At 53.2% G+C, this 17,441-nt stretch overlaps 1 protein-coding gene across 1 annotated transcript in view; it reads left to right on the top strand.

Annotated features, from left to right (window-relative positions):
* The first annotated feature begins 10,804 nt into the window (after positions 1–10,804).
* The window catches only part of MYT1 (myelin transcription factor 1), a 48,461-nt gene continuing 41,824 nt past the window's right edge, over positions 10,805–17,441 (top strand). The window contains 2 exon segments of the mRNA XM_026502885.4: positions 10,805–10,827; positions 12,978–13,080. Coding sequence (XP_026358670.4) covers positions 10,805–10,827; positions 12,978–13,080 — 126 coding nt within the window.

Raw genomic sequence — 17,441 nt, 5'->3', positions numbered from 1 at the left:
GCGAGAGCACGAGCAGTGGGGAGGGGTATAGAGGGAGAAGCAGACTCCCCGCTGAGCAGGGACCCCCCCCCCAATGCGGGGCTCGGTCCCAGGACCCCAAGATCATGACCTGAGCCGAAGGCAGACGCTTCATGGACTGAGCCCCCCAGGTGCCCCTTGTTAGTGCTTTTTGATGGTCTGGCTTTGTTCTGGCGAGCTGGCTTGGGTTTTGTGTGATCTATTTTATACTCATGCAGCCCAGGCCCCAACTCCAGCCTCCGGTGCTTCTTGAGGCCTCATTGTGCACCGAAGCAGCCTAACCGGAGGGCTCTCGTCTCCACGACACACACAAACCAGAAATTTCCACCGTCTGGGAAGGGCTGTGTGCCTGACGCCTTCTCTCATCCAGCAGCTCTGATGCTCCCTAGGAAGCCACTGGGGCCATCGGAAAAGCTCACAGAGGCCCTGAAGTCCTGGAGTCAGGGGTCTAAGTGCTCAGCACATCATCCCGGAGGGAGAAAAGAGGTGGATCTGTTGTTGGAACTGCGTCCGGCGAAGCCCTGTCACCTGCAAGGCTGCTGGAGCATGTCACCAGGGGTCGGCTGTCTGTCGGTGGCTGGGCCCTGACTTTACTTGCCTGGCAGCAAATCCCGTGTTCAGCTCCTGAGTTCAGAACCTGCTGCTGGGTGTGGGGTCCCCTTCATGCTCTCAGCTTGGGGGCTGCACTTCCAGCATCTGAAGGACCCGAATGGACACTAGAGTCCGCTCCTGTGGTCAGGATGCGTTCCTGGAGAGCACTCCACGAACACGTGTGTTAGCACGGGGGCTGGTTCTTCCCAGCCCTGTTCTGCTCTGCGCCTCCCAGTGAGGGCCCCCTTCCTGCCCCAAGTCCCTCAGAGGCCTGTCACCTGTGGTCTGTGTGAAGTGTTTATGTTTTCTCCAAATTCTGTTGTGTGCTGCCTCTCGGTGTGCTGGGCACTGTCCATCCAGACTGGGGAATCAGCATGTGCAACACCCCAACATTTCTGAGCCTAAAAGGCAGGAGGGTGGGCTGTTGCTGCACAGCACTAGGAGGATGACAGGTGGGTTCCCCCTCCCCCACCCGAAAGTTGGGGGCGACTCTGAGCCCTGGAGCTGGGGCTACAATTAAAAGCACGGGGAGCAGCTGCCTCCCGTCAACCGCCTGGGGCTCGCCCTTCTCCCCCTAAACAGGAATGCTTCCATTTCCTGCAGAGGGACTGGGGGTGGGAGAAGGAAAAGAGCACTGTTGTCAAAACCTGCTCCCCCACCCCCAGGGCTGCCTGTGCCTGGCTGGAGGGAACTCTCCCTCCTTTCCTGCCTGGATTCCCAGGTTGGGTGCCTACGAGCCTTCTCCTCACTGAGCTGGACATGAGCAAGGGTACGGAGAGACCCTAAAGAGAACGCTGAGCAGATTAATTTTATTCTGTTTGTACAAGAGAGAGCCCGTTTTAGTTGGGTCACCTTCAAGAGCCTAAATAAAGTGTGGTTTCCAGGGAGATGGAAGTGACCCTTTCTCCTCTCCCTGGGCTGGACAGTTCTGACTACGGAAGGGCTTTCTGGGACTCAGGGACGAGAGGCATGGGAGCAGAATTCCAGAGAAGGCCCCTCCTGATCCTGGGAGGCCAGTTTGAAGACCCCAGAGACCTACAAGGAGGGTGCCCAGAAACTAGCCTTCTTGGTTCCCAACCTGTTGGATAAGGCCAGAGCCGTCCCCGTCCCTTCCCCCTGCCTTGGTTTCCCTCTGTGGACCTCCTTGTGCACCCCAAGGCCCATGGGTCAGCCTCATCGTCCACACCTTCCTTTCCTGAGCCCTTGGTGTGGCCCAGGCTCCAGGCCTTGGAGAGCAGCAGGACGGACACATGATGGGTGGTTGGGTCTTGGGGGGGGGGGAGTTGTGGGGGCCTGGGAGCTGTGAGTGGGTGCAGATGATTAAGGGGGCCCCTTGCCCAGCACCCCCTCTGGACTGCAGTCTGGCTTGGTCAGTGGGGTGGGTCTAGGGGAGTGGGAGCCCCTCATCCCATTGCCTTTGTGGACACAGTAGCTGCACCCCTTTCCCTCGGGCTAGCCTCCTGTTCTCTCCTGTTGGCCTATCCTCCTGGTGTGGGGAGGGGGAGACACAGGGCTCCTGGAACCTGCCTGGCTCCTCACCTGGGGGCAGAGTGCGTGTGCCCAGCCTCTGGGCTCCGAATTTTCTTGCCAGCCTGGATGGAGGTGGGGATTGGGGTCGCTGTTGAGCCCCTCTTGGGGTGGGAAGTTCTTGATGAAACCCTATGAGTGCCTGCGTGGAGCAGGGCTTGAGCTGAGCGGTTTTGTCCTGCTGCCTTCATTCCTGGCTCTTGCCTGGGGCCTGGGTGTCGGAGGCTGGCCGCCACCCATTGCGCCTCTCCCCGGACACTGGGCGCCCTGGGGCGGAGCACCCTCCCCTCGATCCTGAGCTCCTCCCTCTCCTGGCTGGCTCACTGACAGGCCGCCTGGAGAGCTGTCCCGTGATTTGGTTTGGAAAGTCATTATTACCGCCAAGCAGTGTAGCTGTTGTTTTTACAGCACTGGTAAGGTTAAAAGAAATAATAATAATAATAATATAAGAAAGACTCAGCCACAGTCACTGCCTGCAACATGCTATTTGCATTTTTAAGGAAACACTTCTTTGAGACAGCTTGGGTGAAAGGTCACGATTTGCATATAAATGGAAGAGAAAGTGTATGAAGCTGGAAGTTACATCTGTATTATTTTCTCAGCAGTGAGCTGCTGTTGGAGGGATTACGGGACATGGCTTGGATCTGGCTTTTATAGAAGAGAGAAAGTACCAGCGAGGCTGATGTAGAAGCAAAATAATGAGAGAAATGTGCAAAGCTATAGAATTGCCGACTCCCCTGCCCCCACCTCCCCCTTCTCTCATTTTCACCTAAACTCAGCAAAAGCAGGTCTGCTTTGCTCCACTCAGCAAGTCTCCATTTTACTTCTCTCTGAATTCCAGCTAAAAAAAAAAAAGGAAAGAAAGAGGAAAACTTGCCCTCGTTTTCCCCTGGGCCGTGATGGTGTTTCGGCCAGAAGGTGGTCCAGTGGGTGGGGTGCTGACACTGCTTCAAGACTCCCAAAACCCAGGACAGAAACCCCACGCAGTTGTGCTGTGTTCACTGGCACGGAGCTGAGAAGGGCCCCCACGCCGGTGTGTCTCGCCCCTGAGGGATGCGGGTCGAGGGGAGGTTGCTCAGGCCTGGGAACTGCTGGGGGCGGAATGAAGGGTCTTGAGCGTGCCCTGCCTTCCCTGCAGTCCCTCCCTGAAATGTTCAGGGCACGGATGCCACTTCCTTTTGGATTTTCAGGGTTGTTGGACTCTCCCGAGGGCCCACCCTGCCCCTCTGTCCCTGGGCTCTCCAGGGAGACGCCAGGCCTGGCTGGGCCGTGACCCAGTTGGAGCCGGCCTTGGCCTGGAAACATTTTAGCCCTTGTAGGCTTCCAGGAGCAGCTCTCGGGTATGTGGAAGGTGGAGACTTGCAGCTGGAGGGACCTGAAGACCCCCGCCCCTGGGTTCTGGCTTCAACACCTCCTCACAGAGGCCTCCACTGACCACCTTTTACTGAAATCACACCCCACAGCCCGTTATTTTAAAAATATATTTTGAAACGAACTCAAGCTCAGGGACATGTATCAAATACAGGACAAAAACCGTTTTTCCTGAGCCACCTGAGAGTATGTGGGCCACGTCCACGTCCGTTGCCCAGAACACTTGTTTGGGTGTTCCCGACACAGAAGGGCTTCTCTTGCAGAATCGCAGTCGCCTGCGTGGACATCTGCTCCTCAGACGGTGCTCAGACTTCTCCAGCTGCCTCAAAGGGTGGGCTCAGAGTCACCCTACCAGTGTGGCGTCTATCACGGCATTCACCTTTCGGAAGAATGCTTGTCCGTTTTCAGTAGAGCGCCCCTCAGTTTGGGTTTGTTGGCTGTTCCCCATGACCGGACGTGGCTTCTGTGGGACACTCAGGAGTCAGGCTCTTCTCCCTGCACCCTCGCGCTGTTACTTCAATCACTGGGTTACAGGGTGCTGTGCCACCATTTCTTGCTGCAACGACGCTCCTGTTCCCTTTGCAGTTAATAAGTATTGGGAAGGTACTTTGAAGCCATGGAAATACCTCATTCCTCATCAAACTACCAATTTACTTATTTTTATTGATACCTGTATTGACTCACAATTTATTTTATCCAGTGGGTTATAATTGTTATTTTGATGTTTGTGGCTGTGGGCCAGTGAGGCCACCCAACCCGGCAGTGTGTCCCGATGCATCCTTAACGCTTTCCAACGCCCCCTTGCTCACCCCAGGCTCCTGTGGTGCCTTCCCGGCCAGAGCCCGGCGTCCACCCGGCAGCAGCTTTCCGTGGGAGGACCTGGTGCTGGGTGGGCCCCCAGCCTCTGAGCACGTGCGCGCGTACACACACACACACACACACACACACACACACACACACAGTTACACACATGCATCCTTGTGCCTACGTCTGTCTTTATTTCTCCATTTTCTCTAGATATCAAAAATCACAAGTCCACACAGATACCTCCAACACTAATTTCCCACAGGGTACATTCTAGGTTTCTGCCTTTCTTGGTGTGTACCTTCTTCCCCCAACAGTGAGAAACCTGGTTTCCATCATCCTTAAAATATATTCTTATTTAATCAACCCCCGATTCCCGCCTCACTCACCCTTCACGGGACAGCCCCGCACTCCATTCAGGCCAGGCCTTCCAGGGGAGGCCTTCTCCTCCTGCTTGGGATCTGATGGCCCAGTTTGCCCAGGACTGTGGTCTGTGGGGTAAGCTCTAGGACAGACCCGACGTGAGGGACAGCCTCAGGACAACCTTCTTATGTCGAACAGCGTCTTTGTTCATTTATTTTCATCATGGGGCCAAGCGGTATGTGCCAGGGTTATTTCTCATATAAGTTCTTGTTTTTCTTGTACATAATCATCCCCGCCCCTCTCCCCTGGCTCACGTAGTGTCCAGTGGGCACGTGCTTTGGTGACTATGTGTCTCCTGAAGTATTTTTATTCTGCTCTTTCCCTCGCCTGATATTTTGTCTGGGCATAGACAGCACACAGGTTGATTTTCACCCTCCTAGTTTTGAAGTTCTCGCTTTCCTGTTGAGAAACCTGAAGACATTCGGACGGTATCTTCTGCTTGTGACCTCTCCCCTGTGGACGCTTCCAGGACCCCCTTGGCATTCCTGGTATTTTAGAATTTTACTGTGCTCAGCTTGGTTGGAGCGGATTTCTGTTTCGTTAACTGCTGGGTACTTAATGGGTCTTTTAATCAAAAAATATAATTTCCTTTAATGCTGGGAAATAATTTTTTGTTAGTTAATTCCGACTTTTCCCTCCCATGTTTTCGGTTCTCCTTTTCTGGAACCCCGGAGTCAGGTGTTTCTCCTCACCTAGTCTCCCTCCTTATTCCCGTCTCCTTACTAACTTTTCCAGCACACATCTTCAACATCTTCAACTCTCCCTACCAGGTTTTGTACTGGATTCTTCCTGTGGATTTTGCATTTTATTTCCGAATTGAGAAAGACAGACACAGAGGTGTGGAGCCTTCCCAAATAACTCCCATATCAGTCTCCAGCACCCACCGCTGGCTGGGCCAGGCCACGTCTGCTCTGTCTGGCTGTCCTGGGCTCTGTCTTAGCTTCTGCTCTGTTCCAGCCTGTGGAAGAGGGAGCTTCCTAAGACATGGACGTGCTCATCTGGTACAGGCTCCTAGATGCACTCCCCCCACCCCCCAACCCAAGGTTCTGGCCCACAGATGTAGGGAAGGTCTTGGGAAGAGGGATCTGGGATGGCGATCTTACTTTGAACTTGGAGAGGTGCTAGACTGCCTCTTGCAACCCCTGGGAGCTGCATGACATGTACCTCTGTGCCCTCCGAGGGCCTTGTCTTCCTGCCTCCGGAGGCACCGTCTGGACCTCAGGGTTTTGGGTTCAGAGAGTCTCTAGGTCTGGAGGGTGGAATTCTGGGCTGTGGTTCCCCCAAGTGTCTACTGTGACATGTGGTTGGTTTTGTGTGGGCCTTCAATTATTTCTACATTCTTTTTTTTTTTTTTAAAGATTTTATTTATTTATTCAACAGAGAGAGAGACAGCCAGCGAGAGAGGGAACACAAGCAGGAGGAGTGGGAGAGGAAGAAGCAGGCTCATAGCGGAAGAGCCTGACGTGGGGCTCGATCCCAGAACTCCGGGATCACGCCCTGAGCCGCAGGCAGACGCTTAACCGCTGTGCCACCCAGGCGCCCCTATTTCTACATTCTTATTCTAACTTTCCTTCTTGAGTTTCTGGGCTTTGCCTTAAGTCTGAGCGGCAGGCGAGAAGGCCTGGGAGCTGAGGGGATGGATGAAGATGGAGATGAAAAACAGAAAAAAATGTTTTTCCTTTTAAATGGGAAGATTTGTTCGTCCTCAATTCCAGGGCCCAGCTTTTCAGTGGATACATTCGATTCACGGCTTTGAGGTGGTTTGGGAACGATGGGGGAGAAGTATGCACGGCCAGAGTTCCACTCTGCTCAAGGGCCCAGGAAACTGAGGAGGCCTGCCCTCTCCCGGGCAGCAGGGCCCCAGGCAGGGGTGGCTGGGGCTTGCCCAGCATGGCGGCCAAGTGACACACAGGCCCAAGCTGGACAGGGGGCCCTGTGGTTGGTTAGTTACATGCGGGGGTGGGGGAGAGATCGGCGGAGCCATAAAGCTGCCGATACACCCCGACGGCAGAGGCGTATTTGTTCCGTGTCTGTGCTGATCGGGCTGCTCAGAAGCTCTGGTTGTGTTCACGAAGCTGCTGGGGGTACGTCCCCCATGCATCCCCCTGCCCTCCACGGCCTCCAGGAGAGGGACTGGTGGGTAGTCCAGGCCAGACCAGGACACAGGCTCACAGAACCCCGGGCTGGGAGAACCGAAGGCAACCCACTCAGACCTCCTGCCTCTGTAAGAGTCTCCAGAGCTGGCCTCACTGACCGGCCACGTGCCTCCGGGTCAGGGGCTCCCACGTCACAGCGGGAGGCAATTCCTCTCTTGTAAGGCAGCTCTCTCCAGAAAATTATTTTCTGATCTGAGCATCCACTTGACGGTCCTCCTGAAACTACCAGAACACACAGAATCCTCTGCGCACGGCCCCTGATGTGTGAAGCAGCCCTCACCCACCCCGAGCTCCGCTTTCCCCCGTGACCTGGTGTTCGGCAGGACCACCTGCTCTCCCTGCCACCCTCGAGGTTCACTCCCCTGGGCTGAGCAGGACGCTGCAGACGGCATCCGACCTGTGCAGGCCTCTCCCTGCCATCGAGCTGGTCATCGTGGCCCAGTGGGTGAGCCCTGGTGAGTGAGGGAGACTCACACCAAGGCTCCTTTGTGTATGCCACGGACTGTTAAAAACGGCATTATTGAAATATAATTTACCCGTCATACAACTCACCCATTAGCAGTGCACAGCTCAGTGGTCTTAGCAGACTGATGGCTGCACATCTGTCACCACAGCTGATTTCAGAACGTTTTCGTTACCCCAGAACCAAACCCTTGCCCATTAACAGCGGCTCTCCCCTTGCCCGCCTCCCCCGCCCAGCCCTCCTGGCAGCTAATCTCCTATGCTACCTTCCGTCTCTGGATTTCCCATTTCTGGGAATTCTGCAAATTCCATTCCATAAATACGGGATTGTACAGTACGTGGCCCTTGTGTCTGACTGAGTACGTTGTACCGCGTGGGATCACTTGAACGCTGTCTCGTTGCCAGGTACTCGGTCTATTCAGACCACGCACGCTTGGGCATTCTCCGTTTTGGACTAATCTGAATAAAGCTATGATAAATTTTGTGGACAAGACTTTGAGTAGATTTCTCTTGCGTCTGTATCTAGGCGTGTAATTGCTGGGTCATATGGTCAATCTGTTTAATATTTGGAAGAACTGCCAGACTGTTTTCCAAAATAGTTGTGCCGTTCTGTGTTCCCACTGGCAGTGTTTGAGGGTTTCGGCTTCTCCACATTCTCTCCAGCACTCGCTGTTATCTGTCTTTGTTTGTTTGTTTGTTGTTTTTAATTAGGGCCATTTCAGTGGGTGTCAAGTGGCAGCTCGTTGTGAATTTCATGGCCATTTCCCGAATGACTACACGGTGGGCTTCTTGTCATGTGCATGTTGGCCATTTATGTGTTGTCTTTGGAGACATGTCTATCCAAACATTTTGCCCATTTTTAAAGTGGGTTATTTGTCTAATCATGAAGTTTTAAGAGTTTGTCTTGTATTCTGAAAGAATTAGGTGTTCATCTAAAATGAGTTAGATATATGATTTGCAAATATTTTCTCCCAGTCTATGGGTTGTATTTTCACCTTACTGATGGTGTTGTTTGTCATGCAAAAGTTTTAAACTTTGATGAAATCCAATTTATCCATTTTTTTCTTTTGCTGCTTATGCTTTCGGTGTCCCACCTAAGAAACCACTGCCTAAGCCAAAGTCAGGAAGATTTACTGCAATGTTATGTAACATGAGTTTTAACTTTAGATCTGTGATTCATTGTGTGTTAATTTTTGTGTATGGTGTGAGAGGGGTTCGACTTCATTGTTTTGGTTATCCCATGTTCCTTGAATTGCCATATGAATTTTAGAATCAGTGTGTCAATCTCTGAAAACAAAACAATGGCTGGAGAGGTCAGAAGTGGTCAGATTCCAGCAAATGGCAACGGCAGGATTTGGGACTTGGGACAATCCCCAGTGTTCATGCTCGAGGAGCTGATGGCTGAGCTTGGGGAAGGGGAAGCTTGAGTCCTGTGAGAAGCTGATGTTATGAGAAGTGATGGAGTTGGAAAAGGAGTATGTGGGATGGCAGTGGGGAGAGTGAGTGGAGCAGAAAGAGCACGCGGTGATGGAGAAGAGACACTCAGGGTGCAGGGGGATGTGGGGGAGCACGAGGAGGGAGTCAGCATGTAATGGTGCACAGTGGGGATGTGGTATAGACATTAGTGGTGATCTCCCACCCACTGTTTTGGTGGAGGGCTGTAGGAGGAGGCCACTTGGAGTGGGGAGTGAAGAATAAAGTTAGCAAATTTGAGTTCCTTAAGAAACATGGTCATGCAGGGGGTGGAGATGGAGTGGTAGCAGGGCTGGGATGTGTTGTCCAGATGGACTGTGTTCTTTAAACATGGATGTCTCTAGTTAGTTGAAGAGTTGAAAAGCCCTAGGGTTCAGTTTAGAGGGAGTGATCAAATATTCGAGAAGAATATGGTTGATACTCTAGGTACCCTTTAATCAGTAGTGGGAAGGAGGGGATATCAAGCCAGATGGAGTGGTTGGCTCAGCTGGCATGCAAGACCTCCCTCCCTGTGTTGGGGACAGTAGGGACCGAGAAGGGCTGGGGCTGAGGGCCTGACATCTCCTACTAAGTGGTGAGAACTTCTGATAAGTGTGAGGAACATGGGAGAGCCCAGATGTAGGCTCTCTCTGTGTGAAGACCATTCCCCCTTCGCATGCTGGGTGAGGGGCAGGTGAGACCAGCCTCTGGCTCCAAAGGCAGCCCATGGTCACCAGAGATGCAAAACCTTGCGAAGGCTCTGAAAACACTTTGACTTTTTGCAATCACCTCCTGACCCCTTGCTCAGGCTTCTTGTCCTCTGTTCTCATTTTGGAGAGGGTGGGGAAGGTTTTGAACTGAGGAAGGTGTTGGGCTGTCAGTGCTGAGGCAGGGCTAGAGGGAGAGTGGTCTAGGAACCCACTAGGAGGACATATCATTCTGTATGGGGCCCTCCAAGAGTCTGTGGGGTTGGGAGTGGGCACAAACACTGGAAGGAGAAATGGATGCCACCTGTGGGCCCAAGGGTTTCCAGATGGGCCGCCTGGGGTCTCCCCAGGTATGGGAAGGAGGGTTTCGCGCTGCCTTTTCAGGGGACTGGCTGGGCTGGTTGCCGGTCTGCAGTATTCTGCGTTGGGGTGGCTGGGTTTCTTTAGTAGATGAACCTGGCTCTAGCCTGGGTCATGGCTCTGACCCAGTGGAGGGAGATGCCAACTGATCTCTCAGGAGATTCCCCTCCCTGAGGACCCACATGTATCTGCTAACAGACCTTGATTACTTTTCGGAGCTTATCTGTCCGCTAGAGTCCTGTAGAAGTGAGTTTGGGGCCTCTGTGGGGACAGATGCTAGGCAGTATGGAGCAGGCGGGGTGTGCAGGGCCAGGCCCCAGAGAGGTCATAGCCAGTGTCACCGTCCTTGCCGCCTGCACTTAAGGAACTTTGTGTCTATGAGCCGGTTCAGAAGAACTCATTGGAGGGGCGCCTGGGTGGCACAGCGGTTAAGCGTCTGCCTTCGGCTCAGGGCGTGATCCCGGCGTTATGGGATCAAGCCCCACATCAGGCTCCTCTGCTATGAGCCTGCTTCTTCCTCTCCCACTCCCCCTGCTTGTGTTCCCTCTCTCTCTGGCTGTCTCTATCTCTGTCGAATAAATAAATAAAATCTTTTAATAAAAAAAAAAAAAAAAAGAAGAACTCATTGGAGACCTAAGAACCCAAGAAAGGAACCTGTCTTGAGGAAAACGTGTTCCTCACTTGCAATTCCTGATAATAGAGGAAGTGATATTCTCATGTATTCACTATGCAGCAGACCCCGAGAGGCCACTTTCCAGACATGCTCCAATCCCGATGGTTCTTTCCTCCCACTTAATGTGTGGATGAAGGAGGTGACTTGCAGGTCAGGTGTGGGACCAGGAGCCAGATCTGCATCACCGCCTGCCTCCCTGCCACCCCCTGAGTGCTGGTTGGCAGCATGACTTCCAGAAGCAGCATCTGGAGGGGACCCCCATGTCTCTGTGCAGGGCCTTCCTCTGGCCTGGGGACTCTGCAGTTGTTTGGAGTGTGGGGGCTGCCTCTGTGCGGGCTGGGCTGCTAGCCGCTCAGTACTTCCAGACAGGCAGGGTCTTGCCTGTCGTGGGGCCTGGCCACACGCACTCCCCAACGGGGGACAAAGAGGGCCGCGCGGGGGTTTCTCAGCAGCGAGAAGCACGGCTGCACTTTACTGGGCTTCTAATAGTGACTATAGTTTGCTGCCAAACATTTCCCAGGAAAAGGAGACAATTGCATCAAGGTAGAGCTGGGTCCTCCTAAGTGAGGTTCTGGCCTTGAGAGTGTGTGCCTTGGTTCACATGGCTCCACCACCCAGGGGCACAGCACTAAATGTGTCACTAGGGCGCTCTTAGGCTCCTTTGGCCAGAGGAGGCAGGAGTGGCTATTTAGAGGTTGTGAGGCTAGAGCAGATGTTCGGGAGGCCCTAGTGCTTTGCCTCTGCCGATGGGGGCTATGGAGCCTTCCACAGGCTCTACTTGCAGACCCCCGGGGCAGGTGAGAGTGTCACACAGGAAACCAGAGGTCCCTTCACAGACTCGTGCAGCTCACCTTGGCTGGGCTCCCCTGGGAAGCAGAGGAGACTGAAGGAGAAAGAGCTCATCCCCCTCAGCTTCTAGGGCACCCTGCTGGCGTGTGAGGAGGAGGGGACAGTCCTGCTCCTGCCAGGATCTTAGGATCTCACGTCCTTCCCTCCAGCTGTTAGATGTGCTGCAGTTACCTCATATATTTACACGTGTTACCGTGACAAGAAATTCCTCCTGGGCCTTGCGGCTCAGCCCCACGTGCAGGGTTCTTCCTGGGAGGTATGTGTAGAAAGTGAACCCCATGGACTTTGTGGCCTGGGGTCTCCCAGCTTCCACGGTCACCAGAGTTGCAAGGGACACTCTCATCCCCCTGTCAGGGGTGATGGGTGATTCTTGTTGACTCATCTCCTTAATTTCCTCCCTCCCACCCCCGTGGTGGGATGCTTCCTCTTCCATCCTCCTCCTTGTGAGTTCAGGGTGATCCCCCACATTCCCAGCATAGGTCTGGGAATATGAGTACCCAGTGGGTGGTCTGGTCCCATTTGGAGTGTGCTGTTGACTGCTGGACACCCACCCAGGAAGAGCTACATTGCTCTCACTGCCCTGGGGGAGGCCAGTCCTCACAGGGTCCCCTGCAGGTGACCCATACCTCAGCGAGAGGGAGGCACACAGTAGGTGCACACGGTAGGTGTCAAGTCCTGGTGGTTTTACTCATTCCTTTGAAGACCTTGCATTAGGCCATCTCCTTGACAACCAGTCTGCTTCCCTCTCTGTTTGTGCTCCTTGAGGTCACAGGAGGCCCTTTAATGGGATGGAGACATTTTCAGACAAGAGGATGCTCTGGCCGGAGCCACAGGGCTGCCTGGGGCAGGAGTGGTGGAATTTAGAAAAGCAGCATTTGGAGTGCATGTCAGAAGCATGAGGGGAAGAGAGATAATGGGTATGACAGCACTGTGCTGACCTACCTTCAGCAGAATCCAAACTCACTTCTAAAGAGAAGCAGAGAGCAGAATGCGGGAACACTCATTTCCTGTTTTTATTGTTGGTTACTTAATGACCTTCCTTTGAAACGCTGCAGTTGTAGAAAGCTAGTTGTCATGGAAACAGGGAGTGCCATGCAGGGAATAGGCATTTCTTTGTCATGTCCAGCTGATGCCTTCAGCCTCTGCTTAGACATGTGAATTTATGTGTGGAATTAAATATTCACTGGAGACATTGCCCTGAAGAGAGGCAGAAACAGGGAGAGGAAAGATGGCGGAAACCAGGGCAGAGGGGAGGCAGGGTGTCCGACCTCACCTGACTTGCATCTGCCCCCTGTTGGAGCGGCCGTTAGTGGAAACCACACCCGCGCTGAGGCAGATTCCCGGACATGGTGCAGGGGTGCAGGGTGCTGGGAACCTCTGGGGAGTGTCCCAATCAGAGGCTGGTTTTCCTCAGAGAGCTTCTGTCCCTTGCCCCTGGAACAGCAATGGGGCCTCGACTTTGCACATCTTTCTGGTGGATTCCAGAAAGGGGGGATTGCATAAATCCTGTGAAAAAGAGTGGTCCAAGTTTCTCCATCTCCCCACCTTGAGCTGCCTTCATTAGGTTTTCTTTTCTGACCCCTCAGAAAATGAGTTCCGGGGCGAGCTGCTGAGTCAGAGGTGGACACAAGGAGACAAAGCCAGCAACTGCAGGACCTCGAGGCTTCTCCTGGGCAGACGCGGCAAGGTGAGGCGCTTGGAGGGCAGCCCCTTTCCTGCCCCTGCCCACCGGCAGGGGGCAGGGGTCCTTCTCACTTCCAGGCATGCAGTGCAGAGGTGACTTTTGGTCTGGTCGCCATTATTCTTGAGTAGGTAGAGGGTTAAGTGGGGTCTAGGACCATCAGTGATCTGGTCACTGTAAACTTAAAGGAAGAAAAATGACTCTGAATAGAGTAAAACTAAAATGTGACAGCAGAGTGTCACCTCGGGCCAAGTCCCTGCTCCATGTCTGGCCACACCTGGGCTGCCTCCATAGTTGCTCCCTGGGCAGGCTGAGAATCCTTGGTAGACTTTGCTGCAGGAGCTCACGAGGTCTGTTGACCTTGTTCATTTCCATCTTCCCAAGTGGAGGCAAATGGCACATGCCTGCTCATTCCTACCTAGAACTCACTGATGGAGGTGACTCAGGCTCCCTGCCTCACCAGAGATGCTCCCAAACCCAGGGCATACCATGTGCTTGCAGCCACACCAAGCCTCCAGTTCTGGAACCTCCCAGGATGCACTCTGGGTGACGCCGGCTTCCCAGGGGCTGGTGACTCTCAGAGGTGGAAGTAGAGGGGACAACAGGCCTTTGGGTATTCCTTTCTGGACCTCAGACTCCAGTCTCTCATTTTTTTCACATGGAGATGGTCCCCATCAAGGATCCAAGCTGTGAGGCAGGGCATGGCCCCCAAGATGTGATGGCCCAGGGTATGGATGGGAAGGGCTAGAAAGGTTGAAGCAGCAAGTTTATTTGAGGATGTTAGTAGTTTCCTTTGAACCTGGTGACTAGAATATACTTCTTAATGGGTCTCTCCTGGCACCTTGCTAAGTTCCTCCACTCCCACTTTTATTCCTGTAGGCTTGTCAGTGTTCTGCCATGCTGGAGCCTGAGGCAAAAGGAAAAGTTGGTAGTACCGAAACTATCTTTATTTAAATTTTGGGCATTTTGTTCATCATGGATTTTTGGCATTAATTTTGATATTTTGAAATATCACATTAAACCATTATCTCCATCCCTGAATTTTTTTTTATTTTTAAAGATTTTATTTATTTATTCAACAGAGATAGAGACAGGCAGCGAGAGAGGGAACACAAGCAGGGGGAGTGGGAGAGGAAGAAGCAGGCTCATAGCAGAGGAGCCTGATGTGGGGCTCGATCCCATAACGCCGGGATCACGCCCTGAGCCGAAGGCAGACACTTAACCACTGTGCCACCCAGGCACCCCACCATCCCTGAATTTTTGTTTCCCACCTTAAATTTGCACCTGGGTGAATGCCTCACTCATCTCTTCCCAGTGCTGAACATTCAAACAGACATTTTGTGACTGAAAGAGTTACCTGAGGTCAGGGGCTTTGGATGACATGTCTGGACAGATCTTGGAGGTGTGGGATGGACAGCGCCGGCTGAGAAGCTCAGAGGGTTCAGGGCCTGCTGTGAGCAGCCTGGTGGCCTGTGGTCAGTCTTTCCCAGCAACAACTTCTCCGTTACAGAGTCTTCCCTCTAGTTTGGGTAGATAGGGCCTGATTTACTGTTCTAAGCAGAGAAGCTAAGAGGACAGAGAAGGAGGGAGGATGTGCCTTTGACAGACAGGGTGGGTTTTCAGAAGGGCTAAGGGGCTGGCCCAGGTGGTATGTGCTCACTGAGCGGGCTAGGGGAGGCCGAAGCAGGGGGGCAGTGGTGGCCACAGGAGAGCAGAGTATCACACAGCCGGGGTGACTGACTTCATATGGGGGTGGGTGATGTGGACCTCCGTGTCTGGAGGGTGGCGGGCCGGAGCACAGTGCTCAGTGCCTGCCGCCTGCCTCTGGGTTCAGCACTAGGCGTGTGGACAGCTCAGAGCTGGGTTGAGAAGGGGCTGTTAGGAGGTGCTGTGTGTTTGGGGAAAGTGCTGGGCATTGAGCTGTGTATTTTTAGTTTTTAACTTAAGGAAAACAGGAGTAGGCATTGATGGTAAGTCCTTAACGCACTTTTTGACCTTAAGAATGAAACATTTAGGCTCCAATCACATAATATTCAATGGAGAACTTGGATATGAATCCAGGAGAAGGCTGATTGTGTGGGAGTCTACCAGTCCTTCTTCCTGACAAGGGAGGGGTACCACTCTGCATGACCTTTCTGGCCTGCTTCACTGGGTGTCCCTAGATTTCTACCCTTGAGTAGATAGAAATTCCTTTTATGTTAGAGTTTTAAACAGATGGACCCACACATAGCTGCTTTATCAGGGTGTCTACTACAGGGCTGTAATTTTTACGAAAGATTTATTTATTTATTTGAGGGAGGGAGAGAGAGGGAGAGAGAGGGAGAGAGTGCTTGCAAGTGGGGGGCGGGGCAGAGAGAGAGAGAGAATCCTCCACAGACTCCCCTCTGAGCACAGAGCCCGACTCAGGGCTCGATCCCAGGACCCCGAGACCATGACCTGAGCTGATACCAAGAGTCGGATGCTCAACTGACTGAGCCACCCAGGTGCCCTTATAGCTATAATCTAATGAATTAATGTATTTTTAATTTCCAGCACAATTAACATACAGCGTTATATTAGTTTCAGGTGTACAATATAGCGATTCAGTGATTCTATACATGACTCAGGGTTCATCACAATGTGTGTGCTCTTCATCCCCAACACCTGTTTCACCCATCCCCCACCCACGTTCCCTCTGGCGGCCACCAGTCTGTTCTCCCGAGTTCAGAATCTGGGACTTCTTGTTTGTTTGTTTGTCTCCATGTAACTATAATTTTTAATTTGTGGGTTGGAGTGAGCCCCAATCCCCTGCTCAGAGATGTTAGGAAAACTGCTCCCAAGACATGCGTTAAATAATGCTCCCTGGGGTGTCCTTTCTAGAAACCAAGGAGAAGCTTGCTCTATTCAGCTGCCAGTAGGTTGAACAATGGGTGGAATGTCAGCAAAATTTCAGAGACACAGTGGGACGCCCCCCAAAGGGGGACAGAACTATCATTTCAAGGGACCCAGGGGTGCAGTGATGGCTCTGGTGGGGAGGCAGGGCTGTGGGCACGCGGTTTAGCCTTGAGGATCAGAGAATGGAAAGCTGAATGTGTGCACAGGGGTCCTGAGGTAGTAGAACGTGTCCCTCTTCGAAGAAGAAGGCTGCTCTTCGGGCTGACCCTTGGTCCGCATACAGGTATGTGCTCAAAAGAACGGGGAGCCAGGGAGGGTGGGCAGGCAGGCAGCCTGTGGGACTGGGGATGGGGGCTCTGAAGGGTTCCACTGCAGTGCTTGGTGGGGAGAAGCAGCAAGGAACATATTTGATGCTGCTCCTAAATCCTTCAATGGTGGGAATGTGGGTCTGCTGGAAGGGCTTCCTGGTGGTGGTGTGTGAGCTGGCATTGCTCTTGGCTGTGTGCACCCAGATTGCTGCCCCTCCCCCACTGCCTCCCGCCCCCGGAGAAAGGGGACACTGGCAGATGTTGTTGCAGCCAATAGGGTGGGGGACAGCCGGTTCCCTGCAACTCCTGCTATGTCCCTCTGCCCTCCTCATCCCACGTCACCCCTTCCTTCTAGGCAGGTTTGCCTGTGGTCTCCTGGGAGTCAGTGGATGCCCCCCTCTCTTTGTCTAGGTTTTCCAGGAGGGAAAACACCGAAACCCGCCCACAGGGACACTATAATCCATAAAATCTTGTGGATTTAAAAAACGGTCCTAGGTTCGTGGAACACATTCTAAATAAACTGGAACACAAACCTGTCTCCTCCTCCAGCCCAGGGCTGGGAGGAATGTCCCCCAGGGTCAGGAAGTCTGGAGCCCCTGCCCAGCTTCAGGCTTTGGTATGTGCTCAGCCTCTTCTGACTGCTCCTGTCCGTATTCCCCAGGTCCAGGATCTCAGAGTTATTTCCAAGTATGGCCATCTCTCTCTGTTCGTCTGTCTGTCCCTCCTTACATAATATGGGCTGAGCAGTGAACGAAGCCCCGTAGGAGAGGCAGTGACCTTGAAAACGTGAATGGATGAGCTCGTTGCACGTTGAGATGAGGACCTCGAGGGAAATGAACAGGCACAGAATGGAGGCCGGGGGCGTGGCGGTGGGAAACAGGAGGCACAGGCCTGACTTTTGAGAGGACACTCAGGGATGTTTCCTGCTTCCCAGGACTAGAGCACCTCTCAGCCTGAGGCCATCACCCCTAAGACCCTCAGGTCCTCACTGACTCCCTGAGCCTCCCCGCTCCCACCCAGGATCCCAGGTCTGAACAGGCCCCTCCCTCCTGAGCTCTCCCTTGGGGTAGGGACCCTGCCACCTGGCTGCTGAGGCAGGCATGGCTCCTGCCAGGACAGGGGCTGCCGAGGCAGGACAGCTTCAGCATGAATTCCATTCTTCGTCCCACCCTTAGCCGTCCATGC

The sequence above is a fragment of the Ursus arctos genome, unplaced genomic scaffold, assembly GCF_023065955.2.
Source record: "Ursus arctos isolate Adak ecotype North America unplaced genomic scaffold, UrsArc2.0 scaffold_16, whole genome shotgun sequence".
Classification (NCBI taxonomy): Eukaryota; Metazoa; Chordata; class Mammalia; order Carnivora; family Ursidae; genus Ursus; species Ursus arctos.
The sequence above is the reverse complement of the archived record's forward strand: the minus strand, read 5'-3'. Positions and strand labels throughout refer to the sequence as shown.